At 36.9% G+C, this 17,779-nt stretch overlaps 2 protein-coding genes across 6 annotated transcripts; one reads left to right on the top strand and one right to left on the bottom strand.

The window, feature by feature from the left end:
- Positions 1-615: 615 nt before the first annotated feature.
- Positions 616-8,385, top strand: LOC105042899 (uncharacterized). Of its 4 annotated transcripts, none has more exons than XM_073256380.1 (9): positions 621-1,033; positions 1,770-3,075; positions 3,174-3,292; positions 3,388-3,512; positions 3,762-3,861; positions 4,031-4,108; positions 5,228-5,311; positions 7,106-7,191; positions 7,407-8,385. In XM_073256380.1, exons 2-9 carry the CDS (start codon positions 1,821-1,823, stop codon positions 7,582-7,584), a joined length of 2,025 nt encoding a protein of 674 aa, XP_073112481.1. In that variant the 5' UTR covers positions 621-1,033; positions 1,770-1,820; the 3' UTR covers positions 7,585-8,385. The 4 variants fall into 4 exon arrangements, with proteins under 4 accessions (XP_073112482.1, XP_010918563.1, XP_073112481.1 ...); XM_010920260.4 differs by having other exon boundaries at positions 623-1,033; positions 1,765-3,075; XM_010920261.4 differs by lacking the exon at positions 7,106-7,191 and having other exon boundaries at positions 618-1,033; positions 1,765-3,075.
- Positions 8,386-9,399: 1,014 nt separating this feature from the next.
- On the bottom strand, positions 9,400-15,717 carry LOC105042900 (uncharacterized). 2 transcript variants are annotated; one of them, XM_073256379.1, is made up of 2 exons: positions 15,373-15,717; positions 9,400-9,929 (listed from the first exon to the last, which is right to left on the bottom strand). In XM_073256379.1, exons 1-2 carry the CDS (start codon positions 15,644-15,646, stop codon positions 9,793-9,795), a joined length of 411 nt encoding a protein of 136 aa, XP_073112480.1. In that variant the 5' UTR covers positions 15,647-15,717; the 3' UTR covers positions 9,400-9,792. The 2 variants fall into 2 exon arrangements, with proteins under 2 accessions (XP_073112480.1, XP_010918564.1); XM_010920262.4 differs by having other exon boundaries at positions 9,400-9,844; positions 15,373-15,706.
- Positions 15,718-17,779: the final 2,062 nt, after the last annotated feature.

Genomic DNA, 17,779 nt, shown 5'->3' with positions numbered 1-17,779 from the left:
TTCTCTTACAAGATTTAGGCTGGACAAGGACTGTGATGATATAGGTCTTAATTAAAGAAATTGTGTAATCTATTATCTAACAAAAAATATAGACCAATTTGACTCTATTTTTCATATAGAGTTTAAATTTGTATAAGTTTGAAGAAGATTTTGATAGAGACAAAATAATTTTTTAGTAATAAAAAGTAGCAGCAGCAACCTCCCATTCACATAAAACTAGCAACCGCAATGGATCGGATATGGATCAGGTTGGCCCATATTCATACTCTCCTCATAAGTAAAAATTACGTATCTATATCCATCCTGTATACGCCTTGAGTCGGATCGGATCAAATAGAAATGCGAATTGGATCGGATTGGATCGATTAGAGAAGTTAGACAGATTGGATCGGATATATGTAAATCATATAAAATTATTATAATTTTTTAAAAAATATATATATATTAAGAATATATCTGATCGAAGATCTAAATTTATTTTAAATATTTTTTTAAATTTATATTCATCTTAAATTTCAATCAGGTGGAATAAAATTTATTTCATTCGAGTCGAAGCGGATAACCAACAAACGGGCTAAAATTCACAACCCTGCACAAAGCGAACCCTTTCTCAAGACTTGCCGTGCACCCACCGTACCCGCTGCTTAATAATCCAAACGAAAAAACCCCAGGAGGCGCGATCCCTCTCCACAAAACAACCCTTCTACGGCTCCATCATTCGTTTTCAAAAAGGAAAGCACGCTCTAAAAACACGTTTACACAAAGAACCCGAGGCTGTGTTCTCTCCGCGAAGAAAATGTTCCAGATTTCGATCCAGATCGACTGCAGCCGGAGAAAGTGAAAATAGTAATGAAAATAATAATTTTTGGAGAGTTTTGGAGCCGGGAATGATGCTCCCTCGAGAGAATCTCTTCTTCGAACGATATATAAGAGGAGGCAAACGGAGGACCTCCAAGAGCACCCAAGCCCGCGGTAGAGAAGCCCTTGTCCTCCTCCGTTTAGAGCAGGCTCCTCTTCTTCGAATCCCTTCGAGGTATGAATCCCATCGATCTAGAGCTAGGGTTTGTGGTTTGTCGGCAAAGGTTTGCCCTGAGTGTGAATTGGTGAATATCCTTGGAAGACATCTGCGCTTCATTTTTCACCGATAAATGCACTTTCTACTATGTCGGATCTGCAGCAATTTTCAAAATATGAACTTATGGTTGGATGATATGTTGTGTTTGAGTTATTGGTGTTGGGGAATTTCGATGTTGGGTAATGCGGGATTCCTGTTTGATGAAAGAGCTTTGAGAGGTATAGAGTATTTGATTTAATCTCACTGTTTCTGGGTTATGTGTCGTTGCGTAGTTGTTAGGTTTCATTAGAATTTGTGAGCTTGCATGCTGATTTGACTTGGATAATTTGCTTCCTATATTCGAGTGTGCTAGAAATAAAACCTCCAGCTAATTAGTTCGATCATTCAACTTTGGAATCACCTCTGCAGTACTCTTCATTACACTGGGCTAGTTGTGATGTAATTACTTAGTAAATAATAATTTTTTATTGTACCTTTGTCAGACATTATGATCACCATTTTGTAGACATTTATTGATATCGATATTAGCTATGCTGGCTTTTTTACTCGGGATATCTTCAAATGCCGAAATTATCAAGAGTTATATTAGAATGCATGCCCCATTGCATTTTGTTGGCACTAATTCTTGGTTGTTGAATATTAAATCTTGTGCTTTTCTGAGTGTTTGAAGTGTTTGTAATTCTTATCAGTGTAGATATTGCTACTCAGTAGCAGTTAAGGGCACTTCTATATAGGCTATCTGAAAATGGCTTCCCAGTGCTGGCCTTCAAAAAGCAACAGATCTTCAATCAGATATTGGTGGGTTCCATTGGAAGTGCAATCCTTTGAGCCAAATACATTTTTCCTCAAGGAGGATGTCTCTATTCCTCATCCAAAAAGCAATGCACAATCTGAAACCAAAGTTCCTCGCAACAGAGTAAGTACAGCCAAGTTTATATCAGCAGTTGCAGGGATCTGGGATTATGTTGGTCAGCCAGCAATGTTTCATGCCAATAGAAGCTTGAAATGCCGCGACATTTGTCAGAAAGATAATCTTATATGCTATTCTGATGGTCAAAGAATGCATGAATCCAGATCTACCAATGATGAAAGTTTTTGCAATAATCTCACATCAAGTAGCTGTTTTTCAACACCTGCAAAGTCAAATTTTGAAGATCTGAAGACAATTAAGAAAAGGTTACTGTTTGCTTCATGCAATAGGAATGTCAGTAATTCTTTCATCTGTAAAAATGTCCAGATCGGTGATTCTCATTTGCCTGTAGACTCTCATGGAATTGATAAGGTGGCAAGCCTGGAGGTTTCCAATGATCTGGCAAACCCATATGAAAGCACAACCAGGAAGAACGTTCGGACTGAAGCCACTAGCAATGGGTCAGATGGAACATATGATAACTGCACCATTGCGGAAAGAAATTCTCTTGCTGACTTTCGTGCTAATTGGAGTGAAGGAGGTAATATCACTAGTGAATGTGGAGATGTGTCTAGTGATAAAGTTGTGAATTTAGTAGAAAATGTTCTCCAAACTCATGGTTCTCTTTATTCAACTTATCCACTTCAACCATTGAAAACTACAAAAGAGGCAATCATTGTTTTAAGAAATCCAAGTTCTGGTCTTCAGTTTGACTGCAACATGGATCTGTTAAGTCCAACTAATTGCACACTCGGACAGTGCCAACAAGAAACAGACTCTTCATGTGCAGTCATTGAATCCTCAGGCGAAATTTCTGCATCCAAGGATTGTAATATTCATGATAATAGTAAAAAGTTACATGACAAGCTTGTACATGAGCAAGAGTCTTCTCTAAAGCATTGGTTATCCATACAAGATAAAATCCAAAATGCCTTTTCCAAGAATAGACATGCCATTGCAGGAGCACTGGCTGGCACATTGGTTAGCCTTTGTCTACATCCTGTTGATACAGTTAAGACTATCATTCAGGCCAATGGCATGGGTCAGATATCATCTTATCTCATTGTTAGGAGAATTATATCTGAAAAAGGTAAAATTTGAGTGCATATGCTTAGCATGTTCATTGGTTGTTATTACTAGAAGAATGTGATGGGAACCCTTCTAAAAATGTGCTTAGAATTTGTTTAGGCATACTGGGACTCTACCGTGGAATTGCTAGCAATATTGCTTCTTCAGCACCAATATCTGCAATTTATACGTTCACATATGAATCAGTTAAAGGAGCTCTGCTGCCTCATCTGCCAAAGGTGATTTTTGGTCCTTGCATCTGTGAGATGTCCTTATTTTTTTTCAGTACTTTTTCTATTTGCTTTTGTTGGTCTTACCGGTCTTCCTTATACAGGAATACCATTCCTTGGCACACTGCATTGCAGGTGGCTGTTCAAGTATAGCGACCTCTTTTGTCTTTACTCCTAGCGAACGTATTAAGCAGCAGATGCAAGTGGGTTTACAGTATCAGAACTGCTGGTAATCTTTAATTTTACATCCTATTTCATCTCGAGTTAGAGAATGTTTATCTGAATTCTTTTGTTGGTATTTTTCTCTTACAACCATTCAAGATATGTTTTGGACTTTGCAAACTTGTTTAACTATCACATATGTTAGCTGCAGAATTTTAATCAGCATTATAAATTTCTCTCAGAAATCATACTTCTTGTAGATTCTTTGTATAGCATATATCAGTTCATCAATCTCTCAAAAGAATTCTTTTTGCAGGAATGCTATGATTGGATGTCTTGAAAAAGGTGGAATGTCATCATTATATGCTGGATGGAGTGCAGTCCTTTGCAGGAACATCCCACACTCTATCATTAAAGTATTTTTCTTTATTTAAGTTTGTTATTATTTAACTTTTGAACATGCAATAACTATAATGAGCATGTGTTTTTTTGTTATTATTTAACTTATGTGTTTCTAATACATATGGTGTTTTAAAAGGCTCATACGTTCCGATTGCTTACATATATATATCCATCTGCATGCAGTTCTATACCTATGAAAGCCTGAAGCAGTTGCTTTTGGCATCAGCAAAGCCTGATGCTAGTCTCAACACATTGCAAACGGTTAGTTCTCTGTCCATCTTCCTGCAGTGAGCACTATACTGTTAGCTATTGGACCTGCTAATATTACCGTTATTAACAGCTGTTAATAAGGTTTGTTTTGAAGAAAAATTCTTTTGTAATTGTGTATTTCAAGAAATGTGTACTAAACTACGGTTCTCTCTGTTAGCTAGTGCTCAGCCTGCATTGATTTTGTGAAGACTGAATATCTTATATGTGCAGTTTTCTGATAGGCGAATCATGCTATTCACTGATAATCTAGTTACGTAAACCTCTACTTGAACATTCCAGAACTGCTTGTGCAGCAATTAGAACAATAACTTATGAATAGTATCAAAAATTTATACCAAACCGTATTATTTGTGTGTGAGAGCATGTCTGTGCGTCTCTCTCTCTCTCTCTCTCTCTCTCTCTTTATATATATATATATATATATATATATAAAAAAAAAAAAAAATATATATATATATATATTAACAAAGGATTCAGCATGTTATAGTTTTAAGTTTGCCACTAGCATTGAGTTTTAACTTCTGTCATTGAAGTTCTTAAATAGCTTGCTATCCTATTAGTTTCAAATTAAGACAAGTGGGTGTCCTGTAATGTTGTTGCTCTATTCTATATGCATGTTTTCAGTAGTCTGGTTTATATTTAAGGATTTCTCCTGACGAGCCTATGCACTGCCAATTAAGAAGGTCTGGGTAATGTGTGACAATATGCTGTTGCTACTGCTATTACTTCTGCAGATGCTGCTACTGCTACTACTGTTATTGTATGCCTGCCAAATCAGGTATGCTGATTATGCTTTGAGAGATCATGTGTTGTGGGAATCTCTGTGTGGGCATTTACACGTGAAGGATTTCATGATAACATATTAGCGGAAGCCAGAGTTTTCTGTTAGGGTTAGTGGTTATGAAAGTTTGCAACAATTAGTGAGCAGCTACTACCAACCTGCTAAGGCTATTATTATCATGCAGTGTTATGTACATGCGTTTTGCATTTCAATTCAATGAATTTTTATACTTTATATGTTTCCTTTATGTAGTATCTAAGGATTATTGCATGCAGTATTAGACACTTAAAGAAGTACGCTAATTGAATAGAATGATTGTGTCTTTGCAGCTAGTATGCGGTGGCCTTGCTGGATCTACTGCCGCTTTGTTCACAACTCCTTTTGATGTAGTGAAGACAAGACTACAGACACAAGTGAGTTCTCCATGCTTGCATTAGCGATGACTTCATCACAGATGATAAACAATTTAACGTTTTCCATGTAGACTTTAATTATCCTGAGTAGAGATATTTTGATAGATAATTACTGCATTTTGCCTCTGAACTAGATTTGGCATCAGCTATTATTTAAATTTATCTGTGCTATTCTGTTGCACTAGGGTGCATGGATTCTTCTTTGCATGTTTCACTTTCAGGATTTGCTGTACAAGAATGTCTTGAATTTCAACTTATGCAATCAAAAAGATAATCTGAATATTCAACTGTCATTAGAAATTAGACATTTATATCAGCATCATCTTTTGGCTTTAGCTTGCTTTGTAAGTCACATATCTCATGATTTGGCCATAGTTTTCAGACCCGTATTAATCTGGGGAAAGAACCAATCTAAAGTTCTGTTCTTGTTAGTTGAGGATAAAAACAAAAAACTGGTAAAGGTGAGCATATCATATAGAAGCATCATTCTAACTGTTACAGGTCAAATATTGGACTGCCTTCTAAAGGTATAATGTACCATCACACGAACTTGTCAATATCTGGAAACTCTAGTATGTTGTCATTTGTATCAAATAAACCTAGGCATTTTTGGGCTCGGCCAGGTTCATTTCAGATCATAGTGCAAGGTCAAGAGCCAAATAGTTGGCAGGAGCCTAAACTAGCTGACCTTTCATCTACTTTAATTTAGCCCAAATCCATAATGATTATTTAACAGTTAAACCATAGGCCCTGGGTAGGATGAGCCCCTGCATGGCCTAACCCTAGGTTCAACACTCAAAGTCAACCGTCATTTCATGTCTGCCTTGAGAGAGAGATAGAGATTGAGGAGGGGAAGGGGCTAGGCCTAGGGTAGAGGTGATATTTGGGAAAGAGAAAGGAGTTGGGGTTGTGGTTTAGTTATGGGAAAGAAAGGAGTCATGGATCGGCACTTAGGTATTGGAGGGTGTGGTTAGGAGTGGTGCAGGGGAGTGGAAAGGAGGGCCATGAGATGAAGATTGGGGGATTAAGTTGATAGAAAGGGGACACAACATACCTTGCATGCCATGGTAGTCACTGCAACCGGTGCATCTGAGGAGGCAGAGGAGGGAAGGGATGAAGGGATAGAGGAAAGAGAGGGAAAACAGCCAAAGTGTAAGGAGAGGTGAAGTGGGTTAAGGAACAAAGGAAGCAACTTTTAAGCACAATATTAGGAATTATTTATACATTTATCATATATAAACTGTTGGGGGCAGGGCAAGCCAAGCCAAGGTAAACTTATATCCAGCTTGTGTCTGGTCCTGACCCATAATCAACTTGGGCCTAAAGTTTTGATGCCAATAAAACTTGGCAGGCCAATATTTCCTTGCACAGACTTCCCAAGAATCAGACCAGGTGAGCTGGACAGAAAATGCTAGATAAGTAAGATCATATTCGGTAGCTATATTATTTGCAATTTGTTAATTAGATTTGATAACTGTATTATTTGTAAGTTTCAGAGCAAAATCATGAAATATTTAATGCAAGGGAGGCATTCTTGATTACAAAAGTCATAATGAGGTCGGGCCTTCCCTTTGAGTCCCGATTAGATGAATGCTAGATGCAATTAATTATAATGAATACTGAAATTACCTGATAAACAACTAAACATCTGCAAGAAAGCAATTTGTTGAAGCTTATGGCTTGAATATGATCATCAATTTGGGGAATAAGAGATCTGATATTTTTGGATGCCTTCTAACCATTTATGTGTGAGCTTAGAGAGTTCTGTACTTCTAACAAGAAATTATTACATAGGCTCCTGGAACTCTTGGAAGGTACAATGGGGTTCTTCATGCACTTCAAGAAATAGCTAGGGAAGAAGGTTTGCAAGGTCTTTACAGGTGAGTGCAATTTTATTCTCTCTCTATCACATGGTTACTTTAAATGAATCCATGTCCTCTTGCCCCATAAAATCTGTGCAATTATTCTTCCTCTGTTGATTATTGAACAGCTGATTCAGTTATGCTCTAAGCATGTAATTATGCTCGTAATCTGCAGTATTGTGATTGCTTCATCTAAATTTTGCTATAAGCTGCTATTTTATCTCTGTTTTCAGGGGCTTGACTCCGAGGTTGGCTATGTATGTTTCTCAAGGAGCCATCTTCTTTGCATCATATGAGTTTCTCAAAGCAGTTTTTGCTTTGCAAGTTCCACAACCACCTCCCCAAGTCACCGAGAACAAACAAAAAGCAGATGATCTTGCACCATCACGAATGCACAAATTGCATTCATAAGTACACTTTGAGCACATATTTGAAATTTCATATGCGGTTGTCTTTTCAAGGAAATAAAGTCAACATGTCACCTTAAGAAAGTATCTACAGGAGAGCTGTCAGTTGGAAGAACAAAGCTCAAGTTAGGTTCTGCAATCCCATTTATTTCCAACTAACATATTTTATTTTTTTTTCTTGGAGATTCTTGAGGTTTTGTTCAGCTAATACTCCTTTTGTTTCTCTAGAATTCTAGTTCATCATAAACTAAATGTCTTGTTGCAACTTCACACTTATAACCACACTTCAACCGGATAGAGGCAGGATGTTAGCTGCCCAAAAAAAAAAAATCCGGAAGGGAAAATCATTACATTCTCTGGGCGAGGATAAACAATATCTTCCATCAATTTGGATTCTTGTATGTCCTCTTGTTTCTGTTTGTTTCTTCATGCTGAATTAACACTACATGGGCATATTTTCTGCAACCATGGAAGCAAAACTGCCTCAGGCATCAGATCCAACAGCGTTTCAAGCAGCATTATGAACATCATGGAGCTTTTCATTCTTCAAAGATTACAAGTTTCTTATCAAGCAACAGGAAATGTCATCTGGATGTTATCTTTACATGGTTGTATGTTTGCTTGGTCTCCTTGTCAATTACCTTTTTGTTTTTTGTATACGTTGGCAATGGATGTACCAATTTATGTGTGCTTAGACAACTCAATAAAAACCAAATGTTGGATCTCCCTCCCTCAGCCAAGAAATATTTTCAATTAACATTATTCAAATGAAAAGTAAAAAGAATAGGTTCACCAGCTGGTGGCAGATCAGGAGTTGCTTGCATCTTGTAATTACAGCATTCTTTCATTGATGCTTCTTTTGGTCGGTATTAGATTACAGAGACATGCAATGCCTGAAGAAAAGATTCTTGTTCTTGCTGAGGCACTTGAGAGAAAAAAAAGAGGGGTGACTTATGCTCCAACGTTCCAACAATTGATGTGGATGCAACCAGACGGGTTAAATGGCCCGAGCTTCTAACTGCATATTGATACAAATTTTTTAAGTTCCATTGCCTTTAGTAACATTTAACACATGACCGCAAAACCATCCACAACAAATAGCACATTAACTTAGCACCACTACCATGTTATGAAGAATGTAACCAATGGTGCTTTGCAGCCATGAAAAAGTGAGATCTTGAAAGGGTATTAAAACAAGATTGCAAACCAAGATGAGCACATTGGCTGCTAGGATAACCTTTCTTAGTTTCTAGGTTAAATATTGGTAGTTCAGATTCATCTTTGACGTCCTGTGTAAATATATGTGAAGAATTTATCCTATAGCATACTTTTACAATATTGTATTTTCCCACTTATTTCTCTTTACAATATTTTTGCAAGGAAAACTCTGGTGTCTCTCTCTACCTTACCCTTTATACCGCAAACTGATATCTACCGAATGCCCTCGGCAATCCAAAACATGGTATTATACATCACACAAACAGCATTATCGCATATGAGCGTATAGGACACTAAAGTACCATATTACTATTACTTGATCAGAACTAAATTAAGACATCATAAATAACATTGAAATGCAATAAAGAGAAATAATTTTGTTACACCTGTTAACTCCATAATGAAAATACATAAATCATGATTTTGTGGGGAGGGTACGATCCCTGCTATATACCAAGTTGCCGCCTCTTTATAAGACTTCCTAGCATTATGTGGAGAATGTTATCAATAACCATATAACATGACTTAAACTAACCTCATCCAGAATGTATGTACAATTTGTCCACAGAATATGATTTGAACCAATGAAGAGTAATGATCATAATTAACGAAAAGGCCATGGATCTTTCATTATCCATGTGGGCGCTTGCAAAATAAAATTACATCAAGCTAGACACTGTTTTGTCTAGACTGAGTCACATTTTCTTTACCAAATTCTGCAAACCAATGATTCTTGGTACCAACATACAGAACAAAAATGACACTCAAAATACACTCTTCATTTATTAAAATATAAATCAGGAACTGTGAACAAAGTATTATCAGCTACTACTTCCTTTTCCTTTTGAAAACAGGACGTATGTTGGCATTATACTGATCAAATTTGTCAATCCTTGCAATGCATTCATTCAATCTCTTCAAAATGACAGGCATTGCAGCAATATTGCTAGCAGTTTTGGCTCTGAAAATATTTAATTTCCCAAGCATTAGCTGATCAGCTTCTGCAAGAGATGTCCCCCCATTCAACTGTGATTCCACTCGTACATCTGAACATCACAAAGTAAACTGAAGGATAGTTCAACTGACTGTAATTGATTTTGATTTCTGACTCAAGTAAGCCAACAGATGAAGCTGTAAAATGTATCAAGAAAACAAACAATCTGCTCATAGTTATGACTTAAAGTTGGGGTTAGACAAGGCTTATCAAACCAGATTAAATTTGTTGTGTGCTCATATAAAAATCATCTTTTTTTTTTTAACAAAATATCTTGATCATTATATTAAGTGCATAGTTATGGATATAAATTATGCAAATCAAATTAGCAAAAAGTTATATGTTATCTAAACTGTAGCAAAATATAATCTCAGAATACAATGGCACTTTTCTCAAGTTGGCATATTAACATCTAAATTTTGATGGTAATAGCTGATTTCTTCAAACTAGACTCCATAGCAACTTCTTCAAACTGCTACCATGAGGTGAGAAATTTTTATACCATAAAAACTTTAAATCGGGTTCCCATCCCTATACAAACAAATTTTTGTTAATAAAAACTACAGCAGTATTACCTCACAGCTTCCCACTCTCATCGTGCCGTCAATTCTTCCGGTATCCATCCAACTCCAAGATAAAAAATAAAAACCCGGCAATATTGACTCCATTATCATCTCTTACAAAATTTTTATCTCTCAACCATTTAAAGCAGACAATTCCATTTCATTTAGGGGATTCCTAGAGCTGCACAGTTGGGCCTATAAAAATATACAAACACATTTGAATATAATTGCCCTCCACCAAAATAGAACATCAATAAGAATGACAACTTAAATTGTGGGCCATACCATGCCATCCATGAACAGCACCCAGCCAAGTTGCTTTGGGCGCCTTGGCATGGCACCTCGCACAAGTCCATGTCTCCAGCATCCTTGAAGCGAGAACTTAGGGATGCCCGGATTTTTCTACTAAGGTTGTTCTCTGAGACGACGAGTCGCACTAACCTGGAGATGTGAGCCAGAGATATTGGGATAGGACTTGACAGGTCATTTGCGAAGAGGTTGAGCATTCGGATCTAGGAAAGCTTGGAGATGGAGTCAGCAATTTACCTAAGAGAAGGTTCTCGTTGAGCCAGAGCATGACCAACGATGAGCAATTGGAGACTTCCGATGGGACCTCATTGAAGAGATTGTTCTAGTGGAGGTTAAGCGCATCAAGATTACAAAGATGAGAAAGATCCACAGGAATGGGGCCAAAGGAGTTACTGCTGACTCACAACTCCTACAACCTAGAGAGCCGCCTGATTGCCAGCAAGACACTAGATAATGCATTCTTGAAGAGGTTCAAAACCGCAAGCCTGATGACATTGACCAGCTATGCGAAGGAGCCGGCCAGCCAATTGGCCTATACATCCAAAATGACCAATGTGCTCAAAAATTCACCAGTAACATAGGAGAGGAGTTGGAGTTGTACACGAGATAGGAGATGCGGAGTTTGGGACTGGAGAAGAGGGAGGGGTTTGGAGAGGCAATCATGTGAGAGAGAGAGCAACGTGAGGGAGGGCATGAGGGGGATGGAAGCAAGAATAGGGCCCTCAAGACGATTCTAGTTGAGCTCAAGGAAAAAGAGCGAAGATACATATTAGAGTTGGATATCAGATTAATTTATTCATTTGTTGCACTCCCTGATGATAGGCATTTGTGAATCAATTTTACAACTAGACAAGGCCATACCTTCTGTTGTTGACATATCACAAATTGTTTGACGGAGATATTTCTAAGCAAGGACATAACATAACTAGGTCCTTTTTAATAGATGGATCATATCAATGGCCCTCATTAATAGCAACTTTCTTTTTGGCATCTATATTACTAATAACTTGAAATAGGACATTTTTATGACTACTTGTAGATGATCAAAGTGTCATCCATATCAGCATTGGAGCTAGTTTTGGTGTCATATCTAATGTCGTAGTGTCACAGGAAAATTGAAAAAGCATACAACAAAATACTTTAATTGTTCTCGACAAATCACAAAGAATATTTGAACTATGCAATTTGCTTATCAGCTTACTTTGGTATGAACTACAACATCTTGCCACATCAGTCTCCATGATGATCATTTAAGTTATCATCATCTAAGTAATGCTCAAGATATGATGTTTCCTGTCGTTCCAAAGTCTATAAACAAGGTGCACATAAAGTCACCTTGGAAAACTTAAATGATGAATGTAGCAGAATTTGCTAACGACCCCGACATATCCCAAAATTTATGGTTGCCATTACAACTGGTCCCATTATAAAGCAGTGTTAGAATATTCAACAAATGTACTCAAGTCACATTTATGCCACAAATCACTCTCCATAAAACTGCATAAACTCCTTTCATTGAATAGAGCTTCTCTAAATTTTCAATATGATTAAGGTAAGAAATGCACCTGCTTATCAAGTCAAGGCAAGGCAAGAGTCGAAAAGGATGGGCTACAAATGAAGGACAACGTATGCAAGGACATGACGTAGAAAAGGGGAATAGCCTAAAATCTACAAAGAGGAACTATGAGGTAACTTTTTGCAATCACAATTAGAAAAATCCACCAAGCAGAATCATTAACTCATTCTTTATCTATCCAACTAAAAATAGTGTATATGCCCACTTTGCTACCTATATTAGCCAAACGTATTTGAACCATCTTGCGCTAAAATCTATCTAATGTAGATCATTGATTAAATTCACATGTTTTGTAAGAAGTAAATGCAGAGCTACTCACACTCCTAGTTTACTTCAATGTTCGCACTCTACGCAACTTTCACACTATATAAAGAACCCATGAGAAAAGCCATCAAACCTTATTTCAGCTGTATTGCTGCCTTTGCAAATCCTTGTTTGCCAATTGCTCCCACTAAGGTCAAATATCAGCTCTCCATCATTACTAAATCCTTTCACAACTTCCATCCACATTAGCCTATGTCTTCTCATTCAATAATTTTATGCAAATTCAAAAGTATCTCATGACCAGGACTTCCTGAGACCTTTATTGCACATAACCATGCCATCCTTTTTAAGCTACCATCATTTTGTTCTCAATTGGTATCACTCCCGTATTTCCTTCACAGTACTTGTTTCACATTTCCTAGTTATACCCATAGTAGTAGGCAGCTTCCACTTACGAATTCATCCCTGCACCTAGTTTCTAAGTGTTTTATTATTAACATTTATTAAAATCTGCTTCCCTATACCCACACTCAACCCACTCCTAGGAAATAAGGTTCCATTATAAATCTTTTTCAATAATTTTATTTTGCTAGCACCAAGGTAGTCAAAGACGAAAGGCGCCCTTAAGGCACTTGAGGGGTCCAATGCCTTGAGGCGAGAAGTGCTAAAAAAGCACTTGTCTGAGTGAAGTAAGGCACTAAAATTAGAGAAAAAAATAAAAAATATGATATATAAATAAATAACAACTAGAAATAACTATTGTAACATGAATTATCATATAATTAACAATTTAAGCATAAAACATATATAAAATAGTAAAATGCTCAACTAGTTCAAAATAAAATATATAATAACAAACCATAGGCAGCTCTAAATTCATGAATGAAACAGAAAACATAATAAATCCTAAAGTTCATCAATGGAATCTTATAAATAAAATAGAAAATATAAACAGCCATAAAATGGAATCATATAAATAAAATAAAGAAGATAAATAGCCCTAAAGCCTAAAGTTCATCAATGGAATCATCAAATTCAATTCCACTTCCATAGTTGCATCATATTCGTTTTCTTCTCCATTGGATTTATATCCTTCAACATCTTCTTCTGGCTCATCTGAATCGGCCTCTATCTCTTCAAAACTAACTTTTTCATACTAATTGACCATTTTACCCCCTATTAGTAATGGAGCTAAGAAGTTAAATGCGTGGCCTTTTAGGTTTCTTACACTTTTCAGCAATTAAAAAAACATAATCGTAGAATTCATTGAGGCGCCAAAGACAAGCACCTCGCCTCACTGAGAAAGGCCCTAAAAGGTACCAAAGGCATGCACCTGAGTGAAGGGGCATCGCCTGAAGCATCAAGGGATGATGACCCCTTCTGGTGCCTCGCCTAAGTGCCTGAGGCATGCCTTTTGGCGCCTTTCACATCACTAGTTAGCATCCATCTTATTTCTTTAGATGTTTGTTTAACCAACACCCTAAAGGCTTTATTATAATATTTTACAAGATTCTCTGAAGCATCAAAGGCATTTGCAAATAATACAATATCCATGAAGCAGAACTCCACTTATCCAGCTGGCACTAATAAATGTTAAATCTTCTCTATCAATTTTGACAAGTCTTCAAAATTTGAGTCACATATTTGCATGTTATATACTTTGTTTTTTCTCCTACTGATTTTCATCCTAAACCCTTAAATTGAGTGCACATTTGCACGTTATATACTTTATTTGTCTTGCTAAGTTCATCAAGCACAACCCCTAAAGACTATTAATATGGGTAGAATATTGTCTCTAACAAATTACCATGCATGTTATTTCAAACAAGAACCTAACAAGTTATGCCTCTCTAAGGGAATAAACATAGGATTGTCAATATAACCATATCTATCCTGCCTCATGAAGAATTATTTGTCACCATGAATGCTTATGCTCTGCACAATGTAATAAAGTTTAGGTGGCTAGAATTTTGTGATGCAATTGGATACAAAATTTGCCTGCTCCAATCAATTAGGAGGTCTCTTGTTGACATCCACATTCCACTGAAAACTATGAGGTACCTTCATCTTTGATGATAACTGAGCCTTTCAACAAACTTAGAAGTGTTACCACTGTGGTTTTGCAAACTTCAGTCTTTTCTTCAACCATATAATCTAGCAAAAGCAGACTTTTTGCAATTAAAAGTGACCAACTCCTTTTTCCTTCATTTTTCACATTTTGATGGTTTTCACCACATGATCAATTCAATCACATCAAGTGTGCTGCAAAGTCAAGTTGTTTACTTCCAATCTCTGAAGAAAAACTTGCTACCACCTATTGTTGTCAACAATCCTGCTTCCATGAACTTTGTTGCACGTAAAAATATTTCAGCTCAAGAAACTCAAAATTTGTAGATGTGCAGGCAATCACTTCATTTTTTAGTGTTGTTTAACAGGCTCGGAAGTGCATTCATCCGATGTTACCTCACTTCATCAATTGATTTACACCTTTATTGAAGCACAATGATAAGTAATTTCCCACAATCCAACACGAAACACCAGCAAATTCTCGCCATTTCTACCGCTTCCATCTTTTCTCATCGAACTCAATGTATTATTAGAAACAAATTTGTAGCAACCTAAAAATAAAGTGAACTAGAAGACACTAGATTGTGTTCTCTCAGTGCTGATAGCATCAAACAAAACCAAAATCAGTCTAAAATACAGCTCTTCAATAACATCCAGAACACCCATCTTTACTAATAATTAAACAAAAAAAAAAAGCAACAATAAAAGGAAAACTGGATCGACGAGCATATATATTAACGAATTTTTTTTTTAAAAAAAAAAAAGAGCAATTGATTCAAGAAAAGAGCACTACAAACATACCAGCTCCGGAATCAGCGCCCACCAGGGTTTCAGATGGAGCAGAAGTAGCACCAATTTGAGGCGAAAAAAGCGGTCTTTGTGCTACGAGGCGAGAAGAGAAGGCCTCCATGAGCCTATCCGGGATGGTCCCCCGGAAATCTAGGAGTCGCCGGGCCATCTCGCCCACCTCCTTTTCCAGCTCTTGGATCTCCCTCTCCTCCTCGTCCTCCTCCGCCGCTTCCATTGGCCTCCGCTTCCTTAGGCTTAGGGTTTCCCCCGACTTCTCGCTCCCCATATCCTCCCCTCCAGGGGGCAAGAAATAAGGATTCCCAGAAACGTCCCAAACCCCCCCTCTCTCACCCGCCCGTTCGATTTTTTTTCCCGAATTCTCTTCTTTTTTTCGTTCAGTTTTAGCGAGACACGGACCACTGGGTACTTGGATTGGGACGTTTGGAAGAAGGTTGCGGGGCCCACTTACGGTGGGTTATCCTTGAGGAGCCTTGTAATGCATGGAGAGTGATGAATGTGTCATTGCGTGAAAACCGTCTCAATGATCTGTCGTTGGTGGAGAACTCACAATTACCCTGATCCGCGGGAGATTAGAACCTTTCTGGCGCTGCTCTGAAATTTTGAATGAGGGAGCCTGCGATGGCCCACTCGAATAGCTAATCATTAGATGGACCGAGTCCAGGGAACCAGTCCAATACTCACTCGCCAAATCCAAACAATTCAAGATCAAAATGAGGTTCGGTCCAATAGTCACTCGCCACAATATCCCTTGAATCCAAACAATTCAAGATCAAATGAGGTTCTTACGCTCCAGGACTTGGATTGGTCCACTGAACATGGTTCATGTAATAATTCGTCCATTGAATGAAACAGTTTTTTTTTTTTTTGGTAACATTGAATGAAACAGTTTTGTTCTATAGGTGGTAAATAAACTCCAAATCTATCTCCATTTATTGGTATGTTTTTAACTAATAATTAAATAACAAAATTGGTTTGCTACGAATGAGAGTATCTTGACAGGATTTGATAGACCTGGAAATTTTTTTTTGTAGTCATTAAGACCAGCACCTGAAGTGATAACGCTGGCTAATACTAATATTTCCAGCTAAAGAAGCCTGCTACATCAGCTCCTCTGGTTGTAATCCATTATCCTTGACATAATAAAGCAGCACCCTTCCTATCAAAATGTTTGAATCCTGCGGCATGAGAACGTGAATTAGGAGAATAGCACACCAAGCCAACAAGTGGTATGCTAAAATGGAAGGTTCATGAAAATTAATACCTTGCATTTAGGGGCTCCTAGAGATAGATATTTTGTCAAACATTGTGTTGTGTTTATAAAAGGACTCATGAATGAGGATCTCAAAGTCTTAATATTACAACAGTAGTGATTGACATATTAAGTAAAAGCTATTATGTTGCTTTTTAAAATGAAATAATTAATAATTAATTAAAATTTTTTTAGATGTGCAATAATATAAGTAACAAGGTTTTGTCAACTTGCATGGTTGATCCAAAAATAATCTATCTAATTTGATGTGGAGTAATTTACACCAAGCTTGAATCGCAAATTTGCCCTTTTAAAGAAATACAAGTTAGACTTTCTTATATGAAATCTAAACCAAATACAATTTGTCTTGAAGGTAGTGCAATATGTTTACCACTGCAAGTTCTAAATCTAGTCAAACTTAAGAAATTAAATTTTTGTTTATTAACAACTTCTTATGCAGTTAATCATTTACTTGTATCATCAGAAATGACAAATTACATATAATTGTTAATTAACATGCAATTTATTGCTAGTGCTTACAAGGATTGCATGATATGCTTATCATATGATTAAACAACCAGTGCTTACATGCTTTACAGAGATTGGATTGTTAAAACAATTCACAATCCTTGCCTAACCTTTTTGAGGGAAAGGAGGCCATGTATGAATTCAACATTTAGATGTGATTCAAATATAAGACAAGCTTCGATCTTCTCAAAACTTAGTCTATTCCCTCACTTGTTAACATAAATATGGAAATTTTAGGTAAATATCTATTCATGAATACAACTTATTGCCGAAGCAAAGTTCTAACAAGTATGCGCATGTTCTCATGCTTGTTGTGGAGGTGAAGATCTAACATGCTTAATAAATATGGATATCTAAACTCAAGATAATGCCTATATCCATATATCATATATACTGCTTATTGATGCTTGTCATGCTAGGGAGACTACCTGGCAAAATGGTTCCAATAAGATGAATAACTCAAAGTGTAGTTAATACGTGCCACAGTAAATATATTTACATTTATCTTTTTTTGATCTACCAAAATCTAAAGATTAGTATTGTTTAGAGATCTGTACAGCATTATCTCATGACTATGTATTATAAATGAAATTAGATGATTGCAACGTTTAGACATCTAGC

The sequence above is a fragment of the Elaeis guineensis genome, chromosome 4 (genome assembly GCF_000442705.2).
Source record: "Elaeis guineensis isolate ETL-2024a chromosome 4, EG11, whole genome shotgun sequence".
NCBI lineage: Eukaryota > Viridiplantae > Streptophyta > Magnoliopsida > Arecales > Arecaceae > Elaeis > Elaeis guineensis.
This window is presented reverse-complemented; position numbering and strand designations above follow the sequence as displayed.